At 53.1% G+C, this 18,083-nt stretch overlaps 3 protein-coding genes across 3 annotated transcripts; 2 read left to right on the top strand and 1 right to left on the bottom strand.

The window, feature by feature from the left end:
- Positions 1–2,207: 2,207 nt before the first annotated feature.
- Positions 2,208–7,114, bottom strand: FIBRA_07079 (uncharacterized protein; the record flags this gene model as incomplete). The annotated part of the gene is made up of 15 exons (XM_012328777.1): positions 2,208–3,362; positions 3,427–3,542; positions 3,624–4,919; positions 4,974–5,012; positions 5,072–5,230; positions 5,294–5,469; positions 5,508–5,562; positions 5,616–5,817; positions 5,874–5,932; positions 5,988–6,020; positions 6,072–6,154; positions 6,206–6,299; positions 6,350–6,757; positions 6,813–6,909; positions 6,959–7,114. 15 exons carry the CDS (start codon positions 7,112–7,114, stop codon positions 2,208–2,210), a joined length of 4,128 nt encoding a protein of 1,375 aa, XP_012184167.1.
- Positions 7,115–8,727: 1,613 nt separating this feature from the next.
- FIBRA_07078 (uncharacterized protein) lies at positions 8,728–10,021 on the top strand (the record flags this gene model as incomplete). The annotated part of the gene is made up of 9 exons (XM_012328776.1): positions 8,728–8,738; positions 8,787–8,866; positions 8,918–9,016; positions 9,074–9,188; positions 9,292–9,414; positions 9,469–9,476; positions 9,534–9,600; positions 9,653–9,680; positions 9,731–10,021. The coding sequence occupies 9 exons, from the start codon at positions 8,728–8,730 to the stop codon at positions 10,019–10,021; spliced, it is 822 nt and encodes a 273-aa protein (XP_012184166.1).
- A 2,943-nt stretch (positions 10,022–12,964) lies between these two features.
- On the top strand, positions 12,965–13,527 carry FIBRA_07077 (uncharacterized protein; the record flags this gene model as incomplete). The annotated part of the gene is made up of 3 exons (XM_012328775.1): positions 12,965–13,343; positions 13,408–13,430; positions 13,486–13,527. The coding sequence occupies 3 exons, from the start codon at positions 12,965–12,967 to the stop codon at positions 13,525–13,527; spliced, it is 444 nt and encodes a 147-aa protein (XP_012184165.1).
- Between the last annotated feature and the right edge of the window lie 4,556 nt (positions 13,528–18,083).

Raw genomic sequence — 18,083 nt, 5'->3', positions numbered from 1 at the left:
CCCCCCCCCGAGCCATCAGTGATGCTTACGAACCTCGCTCCAATGAACATGTTGAGGTTGTGTGCCGCAGATTGCACCGCAACGCCAATTAACATGATAGTTGCACCAATCCAGATGGCTGTACGACGACCGATACCGTCGGATACATACGGCGCGAACGGATATCCTGCCAACGAGCCGATGTTCTGACACGATCGCATGAATGATCGGCCAGACGCTCACAATTCTAGCAACTCACCTGAATAGCGTTGAGGAGACCGAGCTTGCCTCCTTGCGGCGAACCGAAATATTCCTCCCATTGGGACAGGGACTGGAAACTATTCATAAGACTGTTGTCGAATCCATTTGTCGAGGACGTGATTAGGCTTAAGGGGCGCGCCGAACGTCAGGATATCCCCCTTGTCCAAGATATGGTGAATAACTCACAGAAGGAGGATCCAGAGGTGAAGATATATAAGGCTTTGAAAGATTCGTCAGCTTTCGGCGAGGCGTACGCGTAGCAGAGACATACCGTCGGTTATTGTACCACTTGCGGTTCGGGTCGAGGAGATGTTCGAAAGCTGCACTAGCGCCGCTGACGGCGACTGCTCCACCAGCCATGATTTGACAGTACTATAATAATGCAGAGGAGGGGCTGAAAGGAGCGACGGAACAGAAAGAATGTGCTAGGTTTTATACTTCCCGGGGTGTGCTGTCAGACCGTGGTCCCTGGCTGTGTGGCCGGAGGTTCTTGGGTCACACTGCAAGCTGGCATCCAGGCTTCCCGGTGGCAAAAGTACCTAGCCGATCTTCTATCGCGTAATTTCCCCGCATTCGCTCCGACTCCTCCGTGATTGATGCCTCTCATTGGTATCTGGCCAACTTGTGGCTCCGGTTCCAAAGAATCAAGGCACACAAAGCGCTTGTCGAGCCATCCCGATCCGCGGGTGTACGCGAATGACGGAGGAATCTCACCCTTCATAAACGGAAGATTGTCAGAGAAGTATGGGTCGTGAGCTAGGCTCAGCGATGGGAAGGTATTCGAGAACGGTCCTACACCTCCTTCTGGCTTTCATTCCAGTCATAACCGTCCATACTTGAGCTAGGCATGCCTGGGGCGCCATCTGATTTGTTCGTGATGAACTCTGTGGCCCTCAAACCCCTCATGGGGAGACCTGGGAACCGGGTTGACTAAAGTGAGTACAACGCGCTGGGACGCGTACGCGTGGAACTTGGCGTGACCTTGGATAATTTATTCTACCTCCGTGTCCTGTGGTCGCGCGAGCTAGCAGCCGCCAGCGGGAGCGCTCTCGTCAACCATGTGGTACCCGGACGGGACGGTAAGCGCGTCTGCAAAACGACTTGCCTGCACTTCGCGTGAGGAATCCGTGGAGGATGTTAGGCATATATCCCTTCTGTGAGCTCGAGAGCCATCACCAGCAACTGGAGCGAGATAGTCAATCAGGAATCGTGGGGAACGTGCGAATGTTTGCACCCGCTACTGCCGGGGATGCGGGGCCCCGCAAAGATAAGCCACCTGGGGTTCACAATAAAATATCGTTCCGCGGCCGCTAATGGCTAGTGATCGCCCACCAACACCGCCGCATGACGTTGAGCTGCGACACACAGTGAAGGATGACCTTCGGGAGAGGGCCAGGGTTCGTTGTGTCCCCCCTGTTTTGATTTCATGAGAATAAAATACATATTTATGGAACGTGAACACCACTCACCAGATCACGGCGGAAATACCCCTTGATTCTAGAAATTGCTGTGGGGCTTGATTGTATTACCATGAGAACGGCCCATGAATAATAAACTTCAGAGCTGCCTGTCCGTCATGAAGCTTGATAGGAGTACCAAGTAAGCTTGCTAGCAGGCGTCTTCACATGGCGGCTATATGCAACGCTTCGCTGGTCACCATACCGGATCAGTCCCTCTTGGTCCTTCTTAGTTCCGAGTTCGATCATTATAACGTTGCTTAGAGCCAGAAGTATTCACATGTCCAAACCAGGTCCCATGAGACTCATCCCAAGGTCCCGACAGTACCTTAACTCTCTCCCAGACATTCATTGCCACGGGGGCACAGAATCCAGATAGTTCATTTGAGCCAATATCATCATGGCAAACATGTCATTGCATAGCGATCTAGAACATAAACAAGCACACAGGAAAACAATCAGCGGTAACATGAGGAAGACAGCATTGCAGATAATTCTAAAGACATAAAATCATGATCCTAATTGTCCCTCAAACGAGCCTGGCGACTGCGCCAGTAGCCCAGCATTCTCAAGTACATGACTCGGACTGATCGGGTTGGGTGTCGCAGGACGCTCGTTCGAACTATCGACGTTCTCCTCTACCTCACTTCGCTTCCTGCGACTAAAGCTGACACCCCAACTGCTTGCGAGACTGGCCAGCCGGCTACTCGCACTGGCACCCGCACCAACGCTTGGTCTCGCACTTCCGAAAAACGGACTAGATCCATTGAGCGTTGCAGACAAAGCGGTCGCATTATTCCGGGGTGAAGCATACGACGTCGTCCGGCGCCGATATGTAGCCAAGCTTGACACGCCCTCTGCGTGTGAGTCCTCTGACGAGGGAACAGAGGATGCCTGTGAGGCTCCATTCCGTCCTGAAACAAGGTCCGAAGAGGGTGATACCAATGCCACCGCCTGTTCAGATATTGCCGTCGTAGCGACTGCCTTTGCTGCAGACGATGTTCCGAAAGGCATACGGCCACCGGAGAACCGTGATGATATGGATACACGAGAAGATCTTGAGCCTGGCCTAAGAGAGGATACGCCAGGGGGACCAGGTATTTGTGGGACCGCTCCGGTGTGTGTTGGGGAGGGCTGCGGGTGAGTAGAAGTGATTGGGGAGGGAGGCGGACGAGGAAACGTTACAGGGGATGGCAGTGGGCGAGGGGAGATTGCGGGGGATGATGGTGGACGAGGGGAGATTGCGGGGGATGGTGGCGGACGAGGGGAGTTTACGGGGGACGGCAAACTCGGCTTCTCTAGCCCAGTGGATTCGAGCGACATTTCGGGTGGGGGCGCCTGGGCCAAGAGACGCGAGAGGGAGGATGGTCCCGCATTCGGAGAGGAATTTGAGCGTGTGCGAACGGGGAATAGCCTAGAATTTGGTGGCTTAGTCGCACTAAACGAATCTTCTACTTCGTTCTCAGGAGGCCCAACAGGTAGTGCAGCTGCGTCTTGAATGGGTGGACTAGGAAGTGGTAGGCTAGTCGATTCTTTCACCTCTAAAGAAGCCTTCCTGACCGGCTCTCGTCGCTTCGATGCATACGATGGCTGGGTCCAATCCTCAACTTCCAACATGTAGTACTTGACTCCATCTCCCAACCCATATGGGTTAGTGCTTGGATCCTATACAAAGGCAAAAATCATTCAGCCATGGACCATTGCTTAAACGAGAAGCTCATTCACGAACTTTCTGGTCTACTACACGCTCCGTGATTGAGGTAATTCGAGCCACGATCCACTCCCGTGTCTTCAATTGCTCGGCAAGATGGCCGGTAGCCTGCAGAAAGTAATGTGGGAAGGAAACTGAAGGAGTCAAGAGACATGGAGAAATTTCGGAGTTTAGGTCCTGACCGCTTCATTGACAAAAATACATTGAATACGCACCGTTGAAGGCCGCCCAAGGCTTCGAGACAGAGTTCCGCGTCGGCAGGAACAGTGCCAAGTCGCCTTTAGTGAAGTTCCTAAACGAGATCTTCCCTTTTGCCCGCTCACGATATTCCTTGCACTGTTTCTGCCACTTACGAATGGTAGAGCCGGCCTTGTTGATTGCCTCCATGAAGTGGTCATGATCAAACGCACGTAACGCCTCGAGAGCAGCAGCAGGATCGGAGGGATCAATAGGAGGAGGTTCAAAGTTGTTGCTCACAATACTCAGTCTTCCCGGACTGATAGCTGAGTCGGTCAGATTTAGATTGGTAGATGCCCTGTTGGCAGCTGGGTGAGAAGCCATGGCTTGCGCTGCCACGAGAGCCTTGACATGTGAATCTCGAAATGCGAGGGCGACATCCAAAATCTGAGCCATAAGGCGGCCGCTATTCTCCAGGTGCATTTCAAAGTCAGACTGAGAGGCCCTACCGTCCCGGAGGTCGTCTCTGAGCACTCTCTCCATGTGCTGGGCCTCGCGGAGTTGGTGCTCAACCCGTTGCAGCTCTTCCCGAAGACCGACCGTATCTGCCAAAGCCATATCAGTCTGCGCACGCGCATCCTTGAGCTGCCGCTCAGTGTCCTCAAGCGCAGCCTTGAGCTCGGAGAACTGGTGCTCAAGCACAGCCCGATCACCGTCAGCTTCGGCAATATGGTCGCGCATCATGCGGTCATGTTCGGACGCCTGGGCGCGGAGCAGTCGGTCCTTCTCTCTGTCTGCTTCAACCAACGCGCGCTTAACTTCTTCGCCGTCGGACCGAGCAGCCTGTATCTGCGACTCTAGATCTTCCCCGCGGACACGGGCCTCTTCAAGTCGAGTCAAGGTGTGTGCCTGCTCCTCAAGTAGAGACGCGACCTTGTCCGTGTTGTGTTTCTCGATCGCCTTGATGTGCTTGAATTCCGCGCGGACTTGAGCGAGTTCCTGTCGTACGATCTCGGCTGCCCTGGTCTGTTCCGTCGCCTCCGCGAGCGCACGGGCCAATGCTTCCCTGTGTCCGTCTGCACCCGAACAAAGCTGCGTGTTTCGTTCCTCCAAGATACGTCTTGACGTAGACTCGCTCTCAAGCTGCGCTCTGACAGACCGTAATTCGCGCTCAAGCTCATCACGCGCAGCCCGCTCAGCATCAAGGGAGTCCCGCAATTGCACAGCTTGTTCTTCCAAGGCTTGTCGCTCCATTTGATACACCGTGTCTCGCTCTGTTTGCGCGTGTCGTAACTTCTGAATTTCTAATTCGAGCTCAAGATCCTCTTCTGCCGCTAAGTAGTAGATGAGTAACATTACACTTGGACATGATATATTCCACGACCTACTTCGACGGCGTTGACTGGTCAGGCGGGAGGCAGACAGCACTACATGAATGCTGGATTAGCAACGAAGACGCTTCGTGATATTGAGGACGTAGTCTTACAAGAGCGCTCTGCTATACGATCAAACGCTGTTTCAAGACTATCCATCTTGCCCACCAGTCGCTCCAACCCTGCGCGTGCTTCCGCTACGGACTTCAACGCGGCTGGATCCTGCGAAACCTCCGCAAAATGTTCTAAATCATCCAGAAGTTGCAATAGTCCTGGGGATAATGATTGCGTTAGGGCATACAGTCCAAACGGGAGGATATCCGTATGTAACTGACCGTCTACATCCGGGCGTTCCAAAGAATACGCTGATTCATCGGTCCCACTTGGCGAAAAATCAATAGCTGGAACTGGATCATCCATGGTAGTCTCGAAAGGAAGTAGACCATGGACTTCGCCTCGGTAGACCTGGCGTCGTTTACGTTCATTTGCGCTACGGATTGTTGCGTTCGCTCTATGACACACATGAAACATTATGGAGATGACACTTACGAAAGTTTGGCCATGACTTCGAGAATACTCTGCGATCTCTGGATAAAGAATCGCGCTGGTATCCCTCCAATCAGATAGACACCCGCTAGTCAAGTACGCTCAGCTTACAGAACTCCTTCCGCCTCACGACTTCGACTACTGTTGCTCCATATGCATAAAGCATATTATGCAGTCTCTGGATATGCGAGAAGCTTGTCCTAGCCTTGAGGGCAGCTTGCAAGGATGCCATTAACGTCGGAAGCTCAACCAGATCGTTGTTCAATATGCTGACTCGACGTAAAGTTGTAATGCAGTGCTCGGTATAAGAGTTCTGTTGGACTAGATGTGAATGAAGAAGTCTGTGCCAATAACCTCAGTCAAACCCACCTTAACTTGAGTGATGTATTGCAGTTCACTGCGCAATGTATTATCAAGTTGACGGAACTCTGAACGAAACCCGCTATCAATGCATATGCATTAGACCCTAATATCAACACTGACCTGACAGAACCTTGTCAGGAGCTGACACGGGCTCTAGAAACCAGTCAGTACATGGCAACAACAAAGCAAATAAGTTCTTCTTACTCTCAACAACAGCGCTAAGTTCAGTCGCTTTGTCAAAGGCTTCCTGGGAGCGCTTGACGCACGCCTCCGCTTCTCCCAATAAGCTATGACGGTATTCTTGTGCTGGCCTAGCGATGAAGGATTTAACTGCGCACCTTTGATCAACAACGGCCGTACGGATCTCTTCTGCGCCTCCACTCAGCCGGAGCATTGTCTCTTGAACTTCTCGGAATAGTGCTCGAAGTTCCTCTAGACAACTAGTGAGCTATACAAGTCTGGCCATTAGTTAATGTGCTTACCGTGCGCTCTCTTGCAATTATTTGCAACCATTCTCATTTTATCCCTGCTGACATAGTCTCCCAAAGTCCGCCCACGATCTCCATCGTCTATTGCTCTCCGCACTTTGTCACTCAAGAACTCCTTGTGCACCGATACACGCTCCACAATCGCCAAATCACCATCAAGACCATCAAGAAGCGCACTCTGTTTGTCAAGCTCACGCCGAACTGCCTCCGCAATCCCGTCAAAAACACTTGTAATCTCGAGCACATGCAGATCCAGCGCACTGGAGGCAATATTAAGAGCTGCGTTCTGAAAGCTGAGGGACAGGAGCGTCTGCTTGACATGCTCGTTATGCGCGTGTGCAACATGTACGTAGGACGTTGCAAGCTGGGTGATTCGAAATGGAGGTGTTGAGGCGATAGTATCTGCAGAATTACTTCAGAGACACAAGCAAGAAATTGAAATTTAAAAACAATATACCTTCCACAGGTGGTTGCAATGCTGGTTCGATCTGAAGGTCGCTGAGAACTTGGTTTACGTCCAAATCAAGATACCGTTTGTTGAAAACAAAGATTGTCTGCAGGGAATAGGTAAGATACAAAAATACGCGCATGAATCAGATTCACCTGATCTTGCACAGACGCCAATTCACGAATATTATCATCCCGCAGCCGTCGACCATCCGAGAGATATGCTAGAATATGGTCTTGTAATACCCCAGTCTTATCCTCAAGGAACGATTCGATGTTTCCTAATCTGAGATATATTTTAGTTTCCAGCATATCAGAGCAGAAATATTCTCATGCCTTTCAAGATCCCATAGCGAGACGTCAACCTGAGAATGAAGTAAAGTAGCCTGCCAAGAAAAGCCACGATCCAAACGAACCCACCTCAAAAACTTGCCCATCTTCTGCACGACATATTCGTATCATGGCGTGTGTGCGTGAACAAGGAGGCCGCTCGTGCACATAGTCTAGTCAAGCTTGTTCAGTGTAGCACTGGCGTAACGCTTGACATTGCGTGCCATTAAGCGCGCATGAAGGGGTTCGCGACAATCACGTGCAGAGCCACTTTGCCGCACAAGCGGTTGACTTCACTTCTCCGGGCTCCCCGAGTCTGCGTTTACTCCCGTGTCGCATTCGTTCTCATCTTTGAGTGCCCATAATCTAGCTTAAGAACCTGACCTGAAATATGCCCCGCTTCGTACATCATCTTGCTATTGTCTCGGAATTGTACTAGTCGGCTTATGTCGCACAACTACAGATCGTCAAGGATATGAATGCGAAGTTGCGTTTGTCCATATCGATAATTTAAAGCTCCAATTTCTTCTGATGCGGCAGTGCAACTATTAAGGCCGTCGGCACTAGCCATATTGGGTCTAAGTGTTAGACGTCTCGGGAACATCTGTCAGGCCGTTAAATAGTGAATGGTCGACGGGTTCTTTCATAAGGACCATTTATGTCCGATACTGACTTATTACGTTTTGACTATGCAACCTCCATCATTTTTGCGATTCGTTGTCCAAGTCTACTGGCGTAGCCTACCGAAATCAGTCTGACCTCAAAGCAACAGGATCAACGATTTTATCAAGTGAGCTCGCCGTTTAATTATGGCGGCCTAGGTCCTCCTGTTGATTCAGTTCTTCGCGCTCGCTACCACCCATTTTTCCAGGAACTTGGCTTGTTTCCGGGCTGATTGCTATAAGTACGACGAGTGGGAAGAGTTTTTCGGTTCAACTTGACCTTGCCTAGTGAATCCCAGTTGACGTTCGCCAGTCCGTTCACATGCGTCCGCGCTGTCTGGCAACACGACTCGTCATTCTGTCGACTGGGGGATTTGCAACGACGCACATAGCTGCTCATGAGCAACATGGCGAGCTTGGAAGATCTGCTCATAGTTCTTGCACACACAGAAGTGTTTCATTCAGGTAAAACATAAACGCCCATGCCACATCAGCAAGCTCAAATTCACTGTTCACTGGTACTGGTTTTAAGTGGCCGCATTTTCCTGGCTTCTCTATGATTTTGTTCTATCGTTTGACGACGAGGTGGGAAGCCAATAGTCGTAGAATGATCACACATAACTGATTTCACTCGAAAGCTCGAACTCATCTGGAGGTGGTTGTTGTAATCGACATCATCAGATCGTTTCGTTAATTCAACCCGTTGTTCAGGTCCGCTCTAACCATTCCCAAAATTCTCTATTTTATCTCAAGGTACTTCGGTTTAGTAATGCAGGCGTATGTGAGATTACTTTATATTGTGATCAAATCTGATTCACGCCACATATTGTACAGCTGCATGACTTTTAGAGTAGTCCCTGTTTAGTATGGCGTCTATACTTGCATTTTGGCGTTATGCTAACGCTTGCTCGCAGCTGCGAACTGGGCCTCATAATGACTACAATGTAAGTCGCATCCAGTAACGTCCCTTTTCATTCACCCCATCTGCGCAGTATCATATCTGTCCTTTATCTCACACTTGAACTCGGCCTCGCATTGAGGGTATACGCTCTTTACAGAGGAAGCAGATTAGGTAGGATCCATGGATCTTGATTTTCTGAGCCGAGTCATTGACACATTGTAGTGTTAACCATCATCCTCGTATCTGCCGTAGGCAAGATCCAATTCGACTTGACTCTTCGCAGCTTCGAACTGACGTTAGCCGATTATAGGGCAGATCACTGTGCGTTCTGTTGCTACGCTCAGCTATATTAATCTGACAAGTTGCAGAGCTTTTTAGCGATCAATATAATGGCCGATATGCAGTATTATCCTTCTATTAATCCGTATCCATCAAACTGGCACATAAAGGGATGTTTCTACCCCGCCATTCCCAACTTCGCCAAAGCAAACCAGTGAGTACTTCGTTTAAAGCTCATTTCTGATCTCTGAGACGTGAGAATAGGGTCCCCGCTCTGAGTTTTGAAAGTGAGTACTCACAGCACGTTTCGCAGATAGCACAAACACCGTCCCAGCTATCCTATTCGTACTCATGTGCATCAAGTGCTACTCTTATCGTCCGCTATGTGACATCCCGATGCTCCTCCGTATCTGGCGTGATGGCGCGGCGTATTATTTTGTGTGGGTTTTGTGCGCACCTACCCTCGCCGTCAGCTAATATTCGGCTCCGTGCAGGATTTTCGGTACGTCGGTACTTGTACAGGCGTTCACGACGCCCGTCCTGAAGTCCCGATCTTCAGTCACACTATTCATATGCACCCTCTCACAATACGTCAATAGCGAGATGCTCGCCATCGTCGCCGCCATGTATGCTCCTACTCATTTCGCGGGGTTCATTGGCGCTGAGCTTCACCTACAGCTGGATCGGGCCCATTTACTCATACTCGGTCCGCCTGACTGTCCACAGCCTTCGAGTTGCGCTGACTCGCCTTCTTAGGGTGCTCACCTTTTGCTCAGCGTGCGAGCGCTTGCGGCAGAGAGACAAAGGATATGGGTATTGACCCCAGAGATTTCGGAGAACCTTCCGGATATCTCGGTCTCGGGAACACTGGACGAGGAACAGCTATCGCCCATTTCGGAAGTATATGAGCTTGCGCATCCTCTTCGGACCCGGGCCGCGTCTCTTGCACGGACCATTGACACAGAATATGGCAACAACATCAGCCAGAGACAGACGTGGATGCAGCACTGGGACGCGTTGCCTACAATATCCAGGATTTCAACCTGATCTGTCTGTTGTGTGTTGCGATCATCACGCATTGCTATATAATTTCTTTTAAAATGTTCGTCCACCTAGGGAGGATGCTAAGAGCCAATCGCGCTCATGTGCCTCTGGCTGTGTCTGAGAACGCTGGTTCCGGCGTCAGATTGATCCGCTCCTGAGCGTTGCGAAGAGGTTGGAAGGGAAGATACGGTCAAGTTCAGCAGGTGCACTGTTACGATCTGACAACGGGCCCCGTCAGTCAGTTGCAGTTGGCCGATCAATGGATGAGTCTGGACTAACATCAGCTGTGTCCAACATTTGCCACCATGGTAAGATTTTAGAATGCCTGCCTTGTTCCCCAGCGCCCGAAATGTACAGTCGTACCTAGAATCATCCCGATGGACAGATTGCATCATGCGGCACATTTGTAAGTGCGCAGTCGTCGTTGGACAGCATTCATCATTCTACAGTGATGGTGCACGCCCTTATGATCCCTCATGAGCCCACCAAAACTTATTTCCGCGCCAATCATCTGCATTGTCAAACCTTCACGGCAGACTTGCAGTTCGACCAATGCGGTACTGTCCTCGATATACGCTCGCTGGGGTTTTGAGTGTCTGATATATTTAATTCCTATCGACCGTCGTCCCTCGACATTGAAACTCTAAAACAGGTTACTAAACAAAGTGGTATGTCTCGTAAGCCTCAGGCGAATTCTATAATAGGTCGTTCAGAGAATGAAATAAAGAACATTTAACCAATATCCGACCGGTCTAGAGGCTAGTAAGACTAGGGTACCAAGACACCAACAACATTGAGCTGGGGCGACCAGTTCTTGTACCTTAGCTGCCGACATACCACCCACATGATTGCGAGCCTTCTGTCGGAAGGTGGCAGGGAATTGGCCTCGGCGTGGATTCTAAGTGGCTTCTGGCCCGTTCAGAATTCTCAAATCACCAGTGACGCGAGCCTGAGCCTGGACAAGCCACCGCTGCTACAAAGACCGGGTGTACAATACCTTCCCGAGAGGCGACAACCGTGACCCACAGTGCTGGAAATCTGTAATAGACAGAGAGCACACGATTATATCCGAACAGCGGCATTCAAGAAGCATGGATACGCGTGAGGGTCGCGCCGGTCGTCTGGAAGTTGTGTGATGCAGATGCGGGTCCAAACTTCTTTGCCACATTCGCACACGATCCTGCCTTGTCTGCAGTACGTACCAGTAACCAGTCGGACACTAGAAGCTCCGGACGATGGCCACATCGTGTCGTGCGTCCGTCAGCTGCCACCACGCCCTCGAAGGACGTCAGCGCCTCCTGCACGAGAACTGCTTCGATTCTAGACGTCGCATTCACTGATCGCCAGCTGCAGTCGAGACACGCGCTCGGGGATTTACGAACTTGTGACTCTGCTTCGTTGCCGGTGGTCCGACCAGCCTGCGGACGTTCTATTGGGGCGTAAACTCTACGCTGAGATTGCGCGCTTCGTGGTCTGAATGCGAGCTCTGTTCGGCCTCCCGAAAGTCTCTTTTCGAGCCAATCTGTTGTAACCGCGAGCAGGAGGTCATTGGACACAGCCAAGTTCAAGCGACCTGGCGCTGGGACCCGCGTGAAGCAAGGGACTTACCAAGAGAACTTGAATGGACGGCTCATCGTATCCGTCGCTGATTCGCTGCGCACTGCTGTGACGAATCCCTACCCACGCCTGCCCACGCACCGATGCCACATCTCGGAGGTGTGTGTGTGTATCATCCGTCGCCACTGTGAAAGATCGTGTCTGCAGTGGTAAGGGTGATTCCGAGCGTGGACAGCATGGATCGTAATCTCTATCTAACGATGTTGCTGTGCAACGGCTGCTTGTCATTGGTGATCATGTTTCGGCCCCCACTGAAACACGGATTGGTCCATCGGCGGCGACAAATTTTGAGCAAAACAGCTCAACCTGGCCCCAACGGGTCCGCATGCGTGGTGTAATATCTATAAGCAACGATAAAATGGTACCAGCTGATTAATGACTCACTTCAAAGGAATCTCATCGCTCAGGGTCATGATGAAGGCCTACGGTGGGTCTAGGTGGGCCTGCCATACTGTCGTCGAATGCTGTCTCGGACTGGCTCGGGTTCCCGCGAGCAAAATTAACCACCACAAAACCCAAGGTAAACCGTAGCAACCAGGGACTTGCAGTCTGTGGCACAGTGTTGCACATGCAACAAGATATCGATTGTGCCCCTTGCACGATGCAGCGAGTGACCGGAGCGGCTCCGCCGAAATTGCCCGGCCAGCGAGGACAAGGCGGTGCGTGGCAGGAGATGGAACACGAGCGAGTGGCCCCCTCCGAGGTGTCGAATTCGCTTGAAGGACTGAGGGAGGGGGGAGGGTGGCACAAACGCTGCAGGCTCGGGACACGGCGCGCTCCACAAAGCTCGAGCGCGGGTCGAGTCCGGATCCTCCGTGGCCTCGGGACAGTCGCTGTCCAGACCACGCACGAGCGAGCCGAGTCCTCATCCGCCCGCAGGCGCCACTGTCAAATTTCACTCTGTGGCCGGGGAAACGGTCTGGACGCCGCTCGGGTAGGCCGTCGTGGCCGCATCGCGCCTACAAGTAGTGCGCTGGCCGTGGGTGGCCTCGCGCTCGCCTCGCCCGGTCGGATTGATGCTGCGGCCGCTGGACGCGGCCACACGACGCAGGCTGATTGTTGTTGTATATTCCGGGGCGGAGGCCGCAACGTCGTGCGTCGCGTTGTCCGAGCAGGAGGCCGACGCCAGCCATCGATGTCGATGATCGCCCGCTTTTGGCGTCTCCCAGTCGGTCCTCGGCACTTGCCCGCACTCCGCTCTGCCCCCCATTGGCTCTCCCCCCCCTCAATTTGCGCGGAGCTGAAGCGGAAGTCCAAACGAATATTGAGGCGTGGGCGCGTGCCAAGGGCGCGGGTGCGCGGGGTCTGAAAGTGGGGCCAGGAATCGTCATGAATGGCCACAAGAAGAAGGCAAATTACGTACGGCCATCATTTCCTTATGCAGCAACCCACCCTAGCCACAGACCTGAATGTCCTCCGGCGCCTTTCACCGCCCTCTCCGCTATAAATCGACCTCCTGGTTACCATGATCCCCCGATAAAGACCGACCCCCGCTGCCTCCCTTTCCTCAAATTTTCTTTCCAGTTCCTCCGCGAGGACTCTCCTGCCCTTCCCCTTCATCTCTCTCTTCCTCTTCCGAAAATGCCTGGGCTTGTCAGCGATGCCACTCGTGTATGGGAGCTCAACATCTACTGGGCGCTGCATTCGCAATGTGGAGTATGGGATCCCAAGGGCAAGGGGGTGGACATTTGGGAGTGCCTCAAGCCTCGTGAGTCCTTTCGTTTCGTTGGAACATGGCCTGCTGTGCTGAGTACCAACCATCCCATCCACAGACAACTCGACATCGGGCACACAGGTACGTGTTAGCCGCCTCGCCTCCCCGTTGGCCTCGATGCTTATTCTGTGAACAGCCACCCAACCCGACCTACTGGCGATATGTCGCGCGCCGGTGACAAGCGCGACACTGCCCCCTCCTCCGGCTTGCTCACTACGTCCCGCGTTCCGCTGGTCCGGCAAGTCGGCACGCGCGCACCGTGTCCATGTCTCTCGCGAGCTGTAGTTCCGTCCGCGCCGCCATCATCCCTCACCACCCACTCTCGACCATCACACATTAACTCGCTGCCCCTCTGTGCGCGCCGCTCACACATCAAGCCGCGCCTTCGACACCGGTCGCCGCGTATCCCGGAGGACGCCCGGGGCCGCAGGTCCGCAGCGCAACGCGCAGCGGTAGTGGGATGGGGAGGCATGATCGATCAGTTTTCAACGGACGGTACGGTGCTATGCTAGCCATGGCAACACTGTCATCAATTTTTTCCGATTCATAATTTTTTATTTGGTCTCTGGTCCCATGATATCCAGCTTATCTCTCCATCTTGGTCCTCGTGTATTCGCGCTGTTCTCATCTTCCTCTCGCCCGTGGCCCGCGATCCATGTCTCGGTCGGAGCATAGCGATAATAATGTGCTAGTGTGTACTCCTCGCATGTCCTGTGTTTTCTATATCATTCCTCAGCGCTCTTCCGCCTACCCCTAGTATTGCTCGCATTCATACTTTACATACTCGCAGTTATAGTGACTCTACGTACTCACACGAGCCACAATCATCAGCAATGCCAAACAGCATCTTCGGTCTCAGTATCTCTTGATCAGCTGCTGTCACGCATGACATCTCTATCTCGCAATGTCTCCTTTCCTCGGCTCAATGTGTGCTCCATTTCCCCGCATCCCAGCACGCTGGCGTCGCCCGGTCAGGACCTGGCGGAGAGCGCCGGATGGTGAAGATACGATGGCAGCACACCCATGGGCTGGGATTCTGAATACAGTGGAAGCGCCGTCGTGCGTTTGAGGGTCTGATAAGTTGGCATGACAGGGAAGGGGTCGGCATCGCATTCGTCGCTCAGCCAGCAGCAGCTCGCAGGGGCGTGGCCAGTCGTCTTGTCATGACCAGTGCCGGCAGAACCGGCGTGTCCATGCGCCGCAGCTCAGATTCAAATTGACCGCGCACCGCTCCCGCTCGCACACACGCCCCTGCGACGTTCTCTGCGCCCTGTCAGAGCACGCCGAGTGCCACCGGATTTGCACCCTCGATTGCGGGCTCGGCGCGCGGTCCCCTGCCCACCCAACATGCCCCGAGTCCGCTCCTCGCATTGCCGCCCTTACGCGTTTCCGACCCGGTCGCTGGCGGCTCTCCCCCGGCGCCTGGCCCGCTTCTAGGGTCCCGACCCTCCTCTGCGCGCCCAGCCCAAACACCATTCGGCAGATGCACTAGTGCCCATACCAATCTCGCGGAGAGTCAACTCAATCTGCACCGCGGTAGGCGCAGATGCCGGCCTAGCGACAGATTGCCTTGGCTATCCTGGCAACTCATCGCCGACCGAGGCGGCTGGTATCGACTCCTAGCGGGCCAGGAGGGCGACCCCCTCGAGTCCCCAGACAGGGTCGCGATTTAGCGTTGAGGGTGGATGTGCACAATATCGAATTCAGCAATCTCAGAGTCTGCGGCCAATCAGCCTCTAGTTACGTCGGACTCCTCACTTTCAAATCGGCCTAGGCCCTGGGCTTTGGACAGTTGACCAGTGGGGTTCCGAGCGCGCGACTCTGATAGGCACTCCCAGGGACATCCGAACAGCAGGGCGGGCGATAGCCAGCTGAGCTGCCAGCACGCTCCCTGCGGACGGCGTCAGACTTCGCAACCATGCGGGCGGCGATGTCAGTTCCGAGCCAGGAGCCTACACGGCCCACGAGACGCTCCAGCCTGGTACGAAAAGCGCGCTATTCTGTGAAGATATCTCGACGCGAGGACAGGAGTGGGCTGGCCGATCGACGTCAACCGTGTCTATTCGCAGCAATCCCACAAATCGAGGGCAGATATGAGCCTATGTGACCTGCCTTTGCAGGCCTGGAGCCGGATCATTTGACGGCCAGAGGGGAAGCGGCGCTCGGGCCTAGTATGACTTGCGTCCGTCACATCCTGGTCCCATCGTTCTCCATACCAGAGCGACCACAAGGCGCCACGCTACGGAGATAGTGGCAGTAGCAAGACACACAGGTGATCATGCCGTGGGCGCTTCGAGATGTGAAGGGCCATCTGGACACTGGGTAAGGGGGAGATGTAGCGTAAGCGGAATGTCTCGAGTACGTATATCCTCCCAGGTACGAGATGGGGATCCGTAACAATACTCACAGAATGCTATACTTGCCCACGGTGCAAGCGGTGGGCGTGGAATTGTAATACAGTGGAGCGGATTTGAGGCATGAAAATGCTGTTGAAGGCCATAGCCGATCATGATCGAACACTATTCTCGCTGAATACATCGGAGCTCGCATATTGAATCGGATAAAGCCAAAGCTTCTGCAGCGCACCGGAGGCCTAGCTGCAACGGGCCGCCAAAGCCTCCGTCCCCACAAGTGACTCTTCTCATCACTCCCAATTCGAACGACACTGGCAAGTAGCCATACCTCGCGGTAGCAGTAGGTCAATCTGACCAGAAGCACGACATCAAGAGAGCTACTCGTGTTTGATGGTGCTGGAGATAGTGCGTCATAGTAGTTCACATACGATACGCAACGCGATGCTAGGGCTCCCACTTGGCAGCTTGGGAGCGCGCAAGATAGAAACAGTAGTATGGCGACTCACAGCCATTGGAAGATAGCAGGGGGGGAGACTAGGCATCGCTGACGACACCCTTACACGTGTCGGTAAAGAAGAAACGGTGACGTAGACAATCTGAGCCGATGTCGTCCAGAATGAATAGAATGGATTTCACAGCCCTAAATAGCACAGGGAAAGCGGAACCAGCTGCAAGTAAAACTAGTATATACGTGGGTAGATGTCAGTGGGCGATATGCCAGAAGAGCTTAGCACTCGCCTCGAGTGACAAATCCTCATCCTTCGTGATCATCAGTCATGGCGAAAGGGCAATGCATGTGGTGCTTGCGCGTTCAGCTAGGCAAATACTCGGTGGGTAGCAGACAGACTGGTGGAAGCAGATAAGCTACCAACGAGAAGCACTGTTCAACGTATCGCAGTGTGTCTAATGAAAAACCCACACTCAGCGACAGAACACTCCAGCCCTATGGAGCATGCAGCCGCCGCCAACGAACAACTATGCAATGGTCACAACGGGAAAGGAGGATCAACGCGTCCAAGCTTCTCCACGTCGAATGGGGTTGCATGTTCACGGGAAATTTTGTACGAAGGGCTGTGTTGAGGCACCGTAGTTCCGTTATTCTACCGCCCATCTAGGAAGTGCAGGCAGGTCATGCGCGGGCGGAGGGCCGACTGGTGAAGAATCTGAGAGGCCTGTAGGGGGGCAAGTATGCAAGGATCCGGACTATAGGCTTCCACACCTTCAAGTTCGCCGTTTCCTGGCCATCCATGTGCTTCGAATTCGGGCAGAATCACCTCCCTGGGTACGCACGAATGATCGAGAGGTTGCTGAGCGAAAAATCATCCTGTTAGAGCTGTATTCCATGCATGAGCTGTGATCTCGCTAAGCTTCAGATGGGTGTAGAGCTGAAGTCGAGCACGGTGTTGCACGTAGAGAGATATCGTCAACAATGGCGTAACCATATCATTAGCATGCCGATATTAAACCTTGTTATGCGCGTTCGAGGCCTTATTGGGTGTCCTGGGAGAGTTTGAAGCAGAGGGCTAAGGTGCGCGGGACAGCACGATGCGAGAATTTTCGTGAGACCCCTGATCATCGCAGCATCGTCGTGAGAGGCCCCAGTCCCAAATCATCGGACGGCACTGCGATAGGAGAGCACAGGACGGAGACTCGAAACACCGTGGCCTTCCATCCCAAAAGCCTATGGCAAATATCGCTATCGTACTCTATGACATATGACAAGGACTGCGAAATGTATGCTGTAGCGCACCTGCCCAAGCTGCAGTACAAAGAGCAATTGTTTCGATGTCATGCATACAGTCGGCCACTGCGATGGTCCGAGGGCATTCTGCAGCGGTCTGGAGGCAATTTTCAATTCTCAGGAGCTCCCAGGCTTGTAAGAGAAGGATAGGCATGGAGAAGTGTCGGATGGCCGGTCGGTAGCTTGGTGCGACTCGGGCGGGCATACGAACAAGAATATCAGCGCCTATGTGAGGCGCGCCCATTGTCCCCAAGAGTCCCGACGCGCGAAGGCGCTTGCCCGTGTCTGTCCGGGCCCCTTGCAATGCCGCCGCGGCCGTCATCATTCTCTCGTCTCAGTCACGATGAGCACACCACAGAGGATGGCCAGTATCTCTTTTTCTCTTGCAAGTTGACCTACGCTCATGATTCCCTAATTTCTGTCTCGCTATCGGCGCAAATTTCGGCTGCTTAACCTGTGATGTACACACAGGCCCTTGGGTGGAGCTGCTTGATTGTGGTAGCGGGCTTCAGCTTCTACTATGCCAGGCAAAACATAAATGAGCGGAGAAAGATAGCACGAGAGACACCGGGACGAAGTATGACAGAGGATCTGGGTCGTGAGTCTACATTCCTCAGATGGTCGTGCTCGAAGTCAATG

This window comes from Fibroporia radiculosa, assembly GCF_000313525.1.
Source record: "Fibroporia radiculosa TFFH 294 genomic supercontigs, scaffold11753, whole genome shotgun sequence".
NCBI classification, from domain to species: Eukaryota; Fungi; Basidiomycota; class Agaricomycetes; order Polyporales; family Fibroporiaceae; genus Fibroporia; species Fibroporia radiculosa.
The sequence above is the reverse complement of the archived record's forward strand: the minus strand, read 5'-3'. Positions and strand labels throughout refer to the sequence as shown.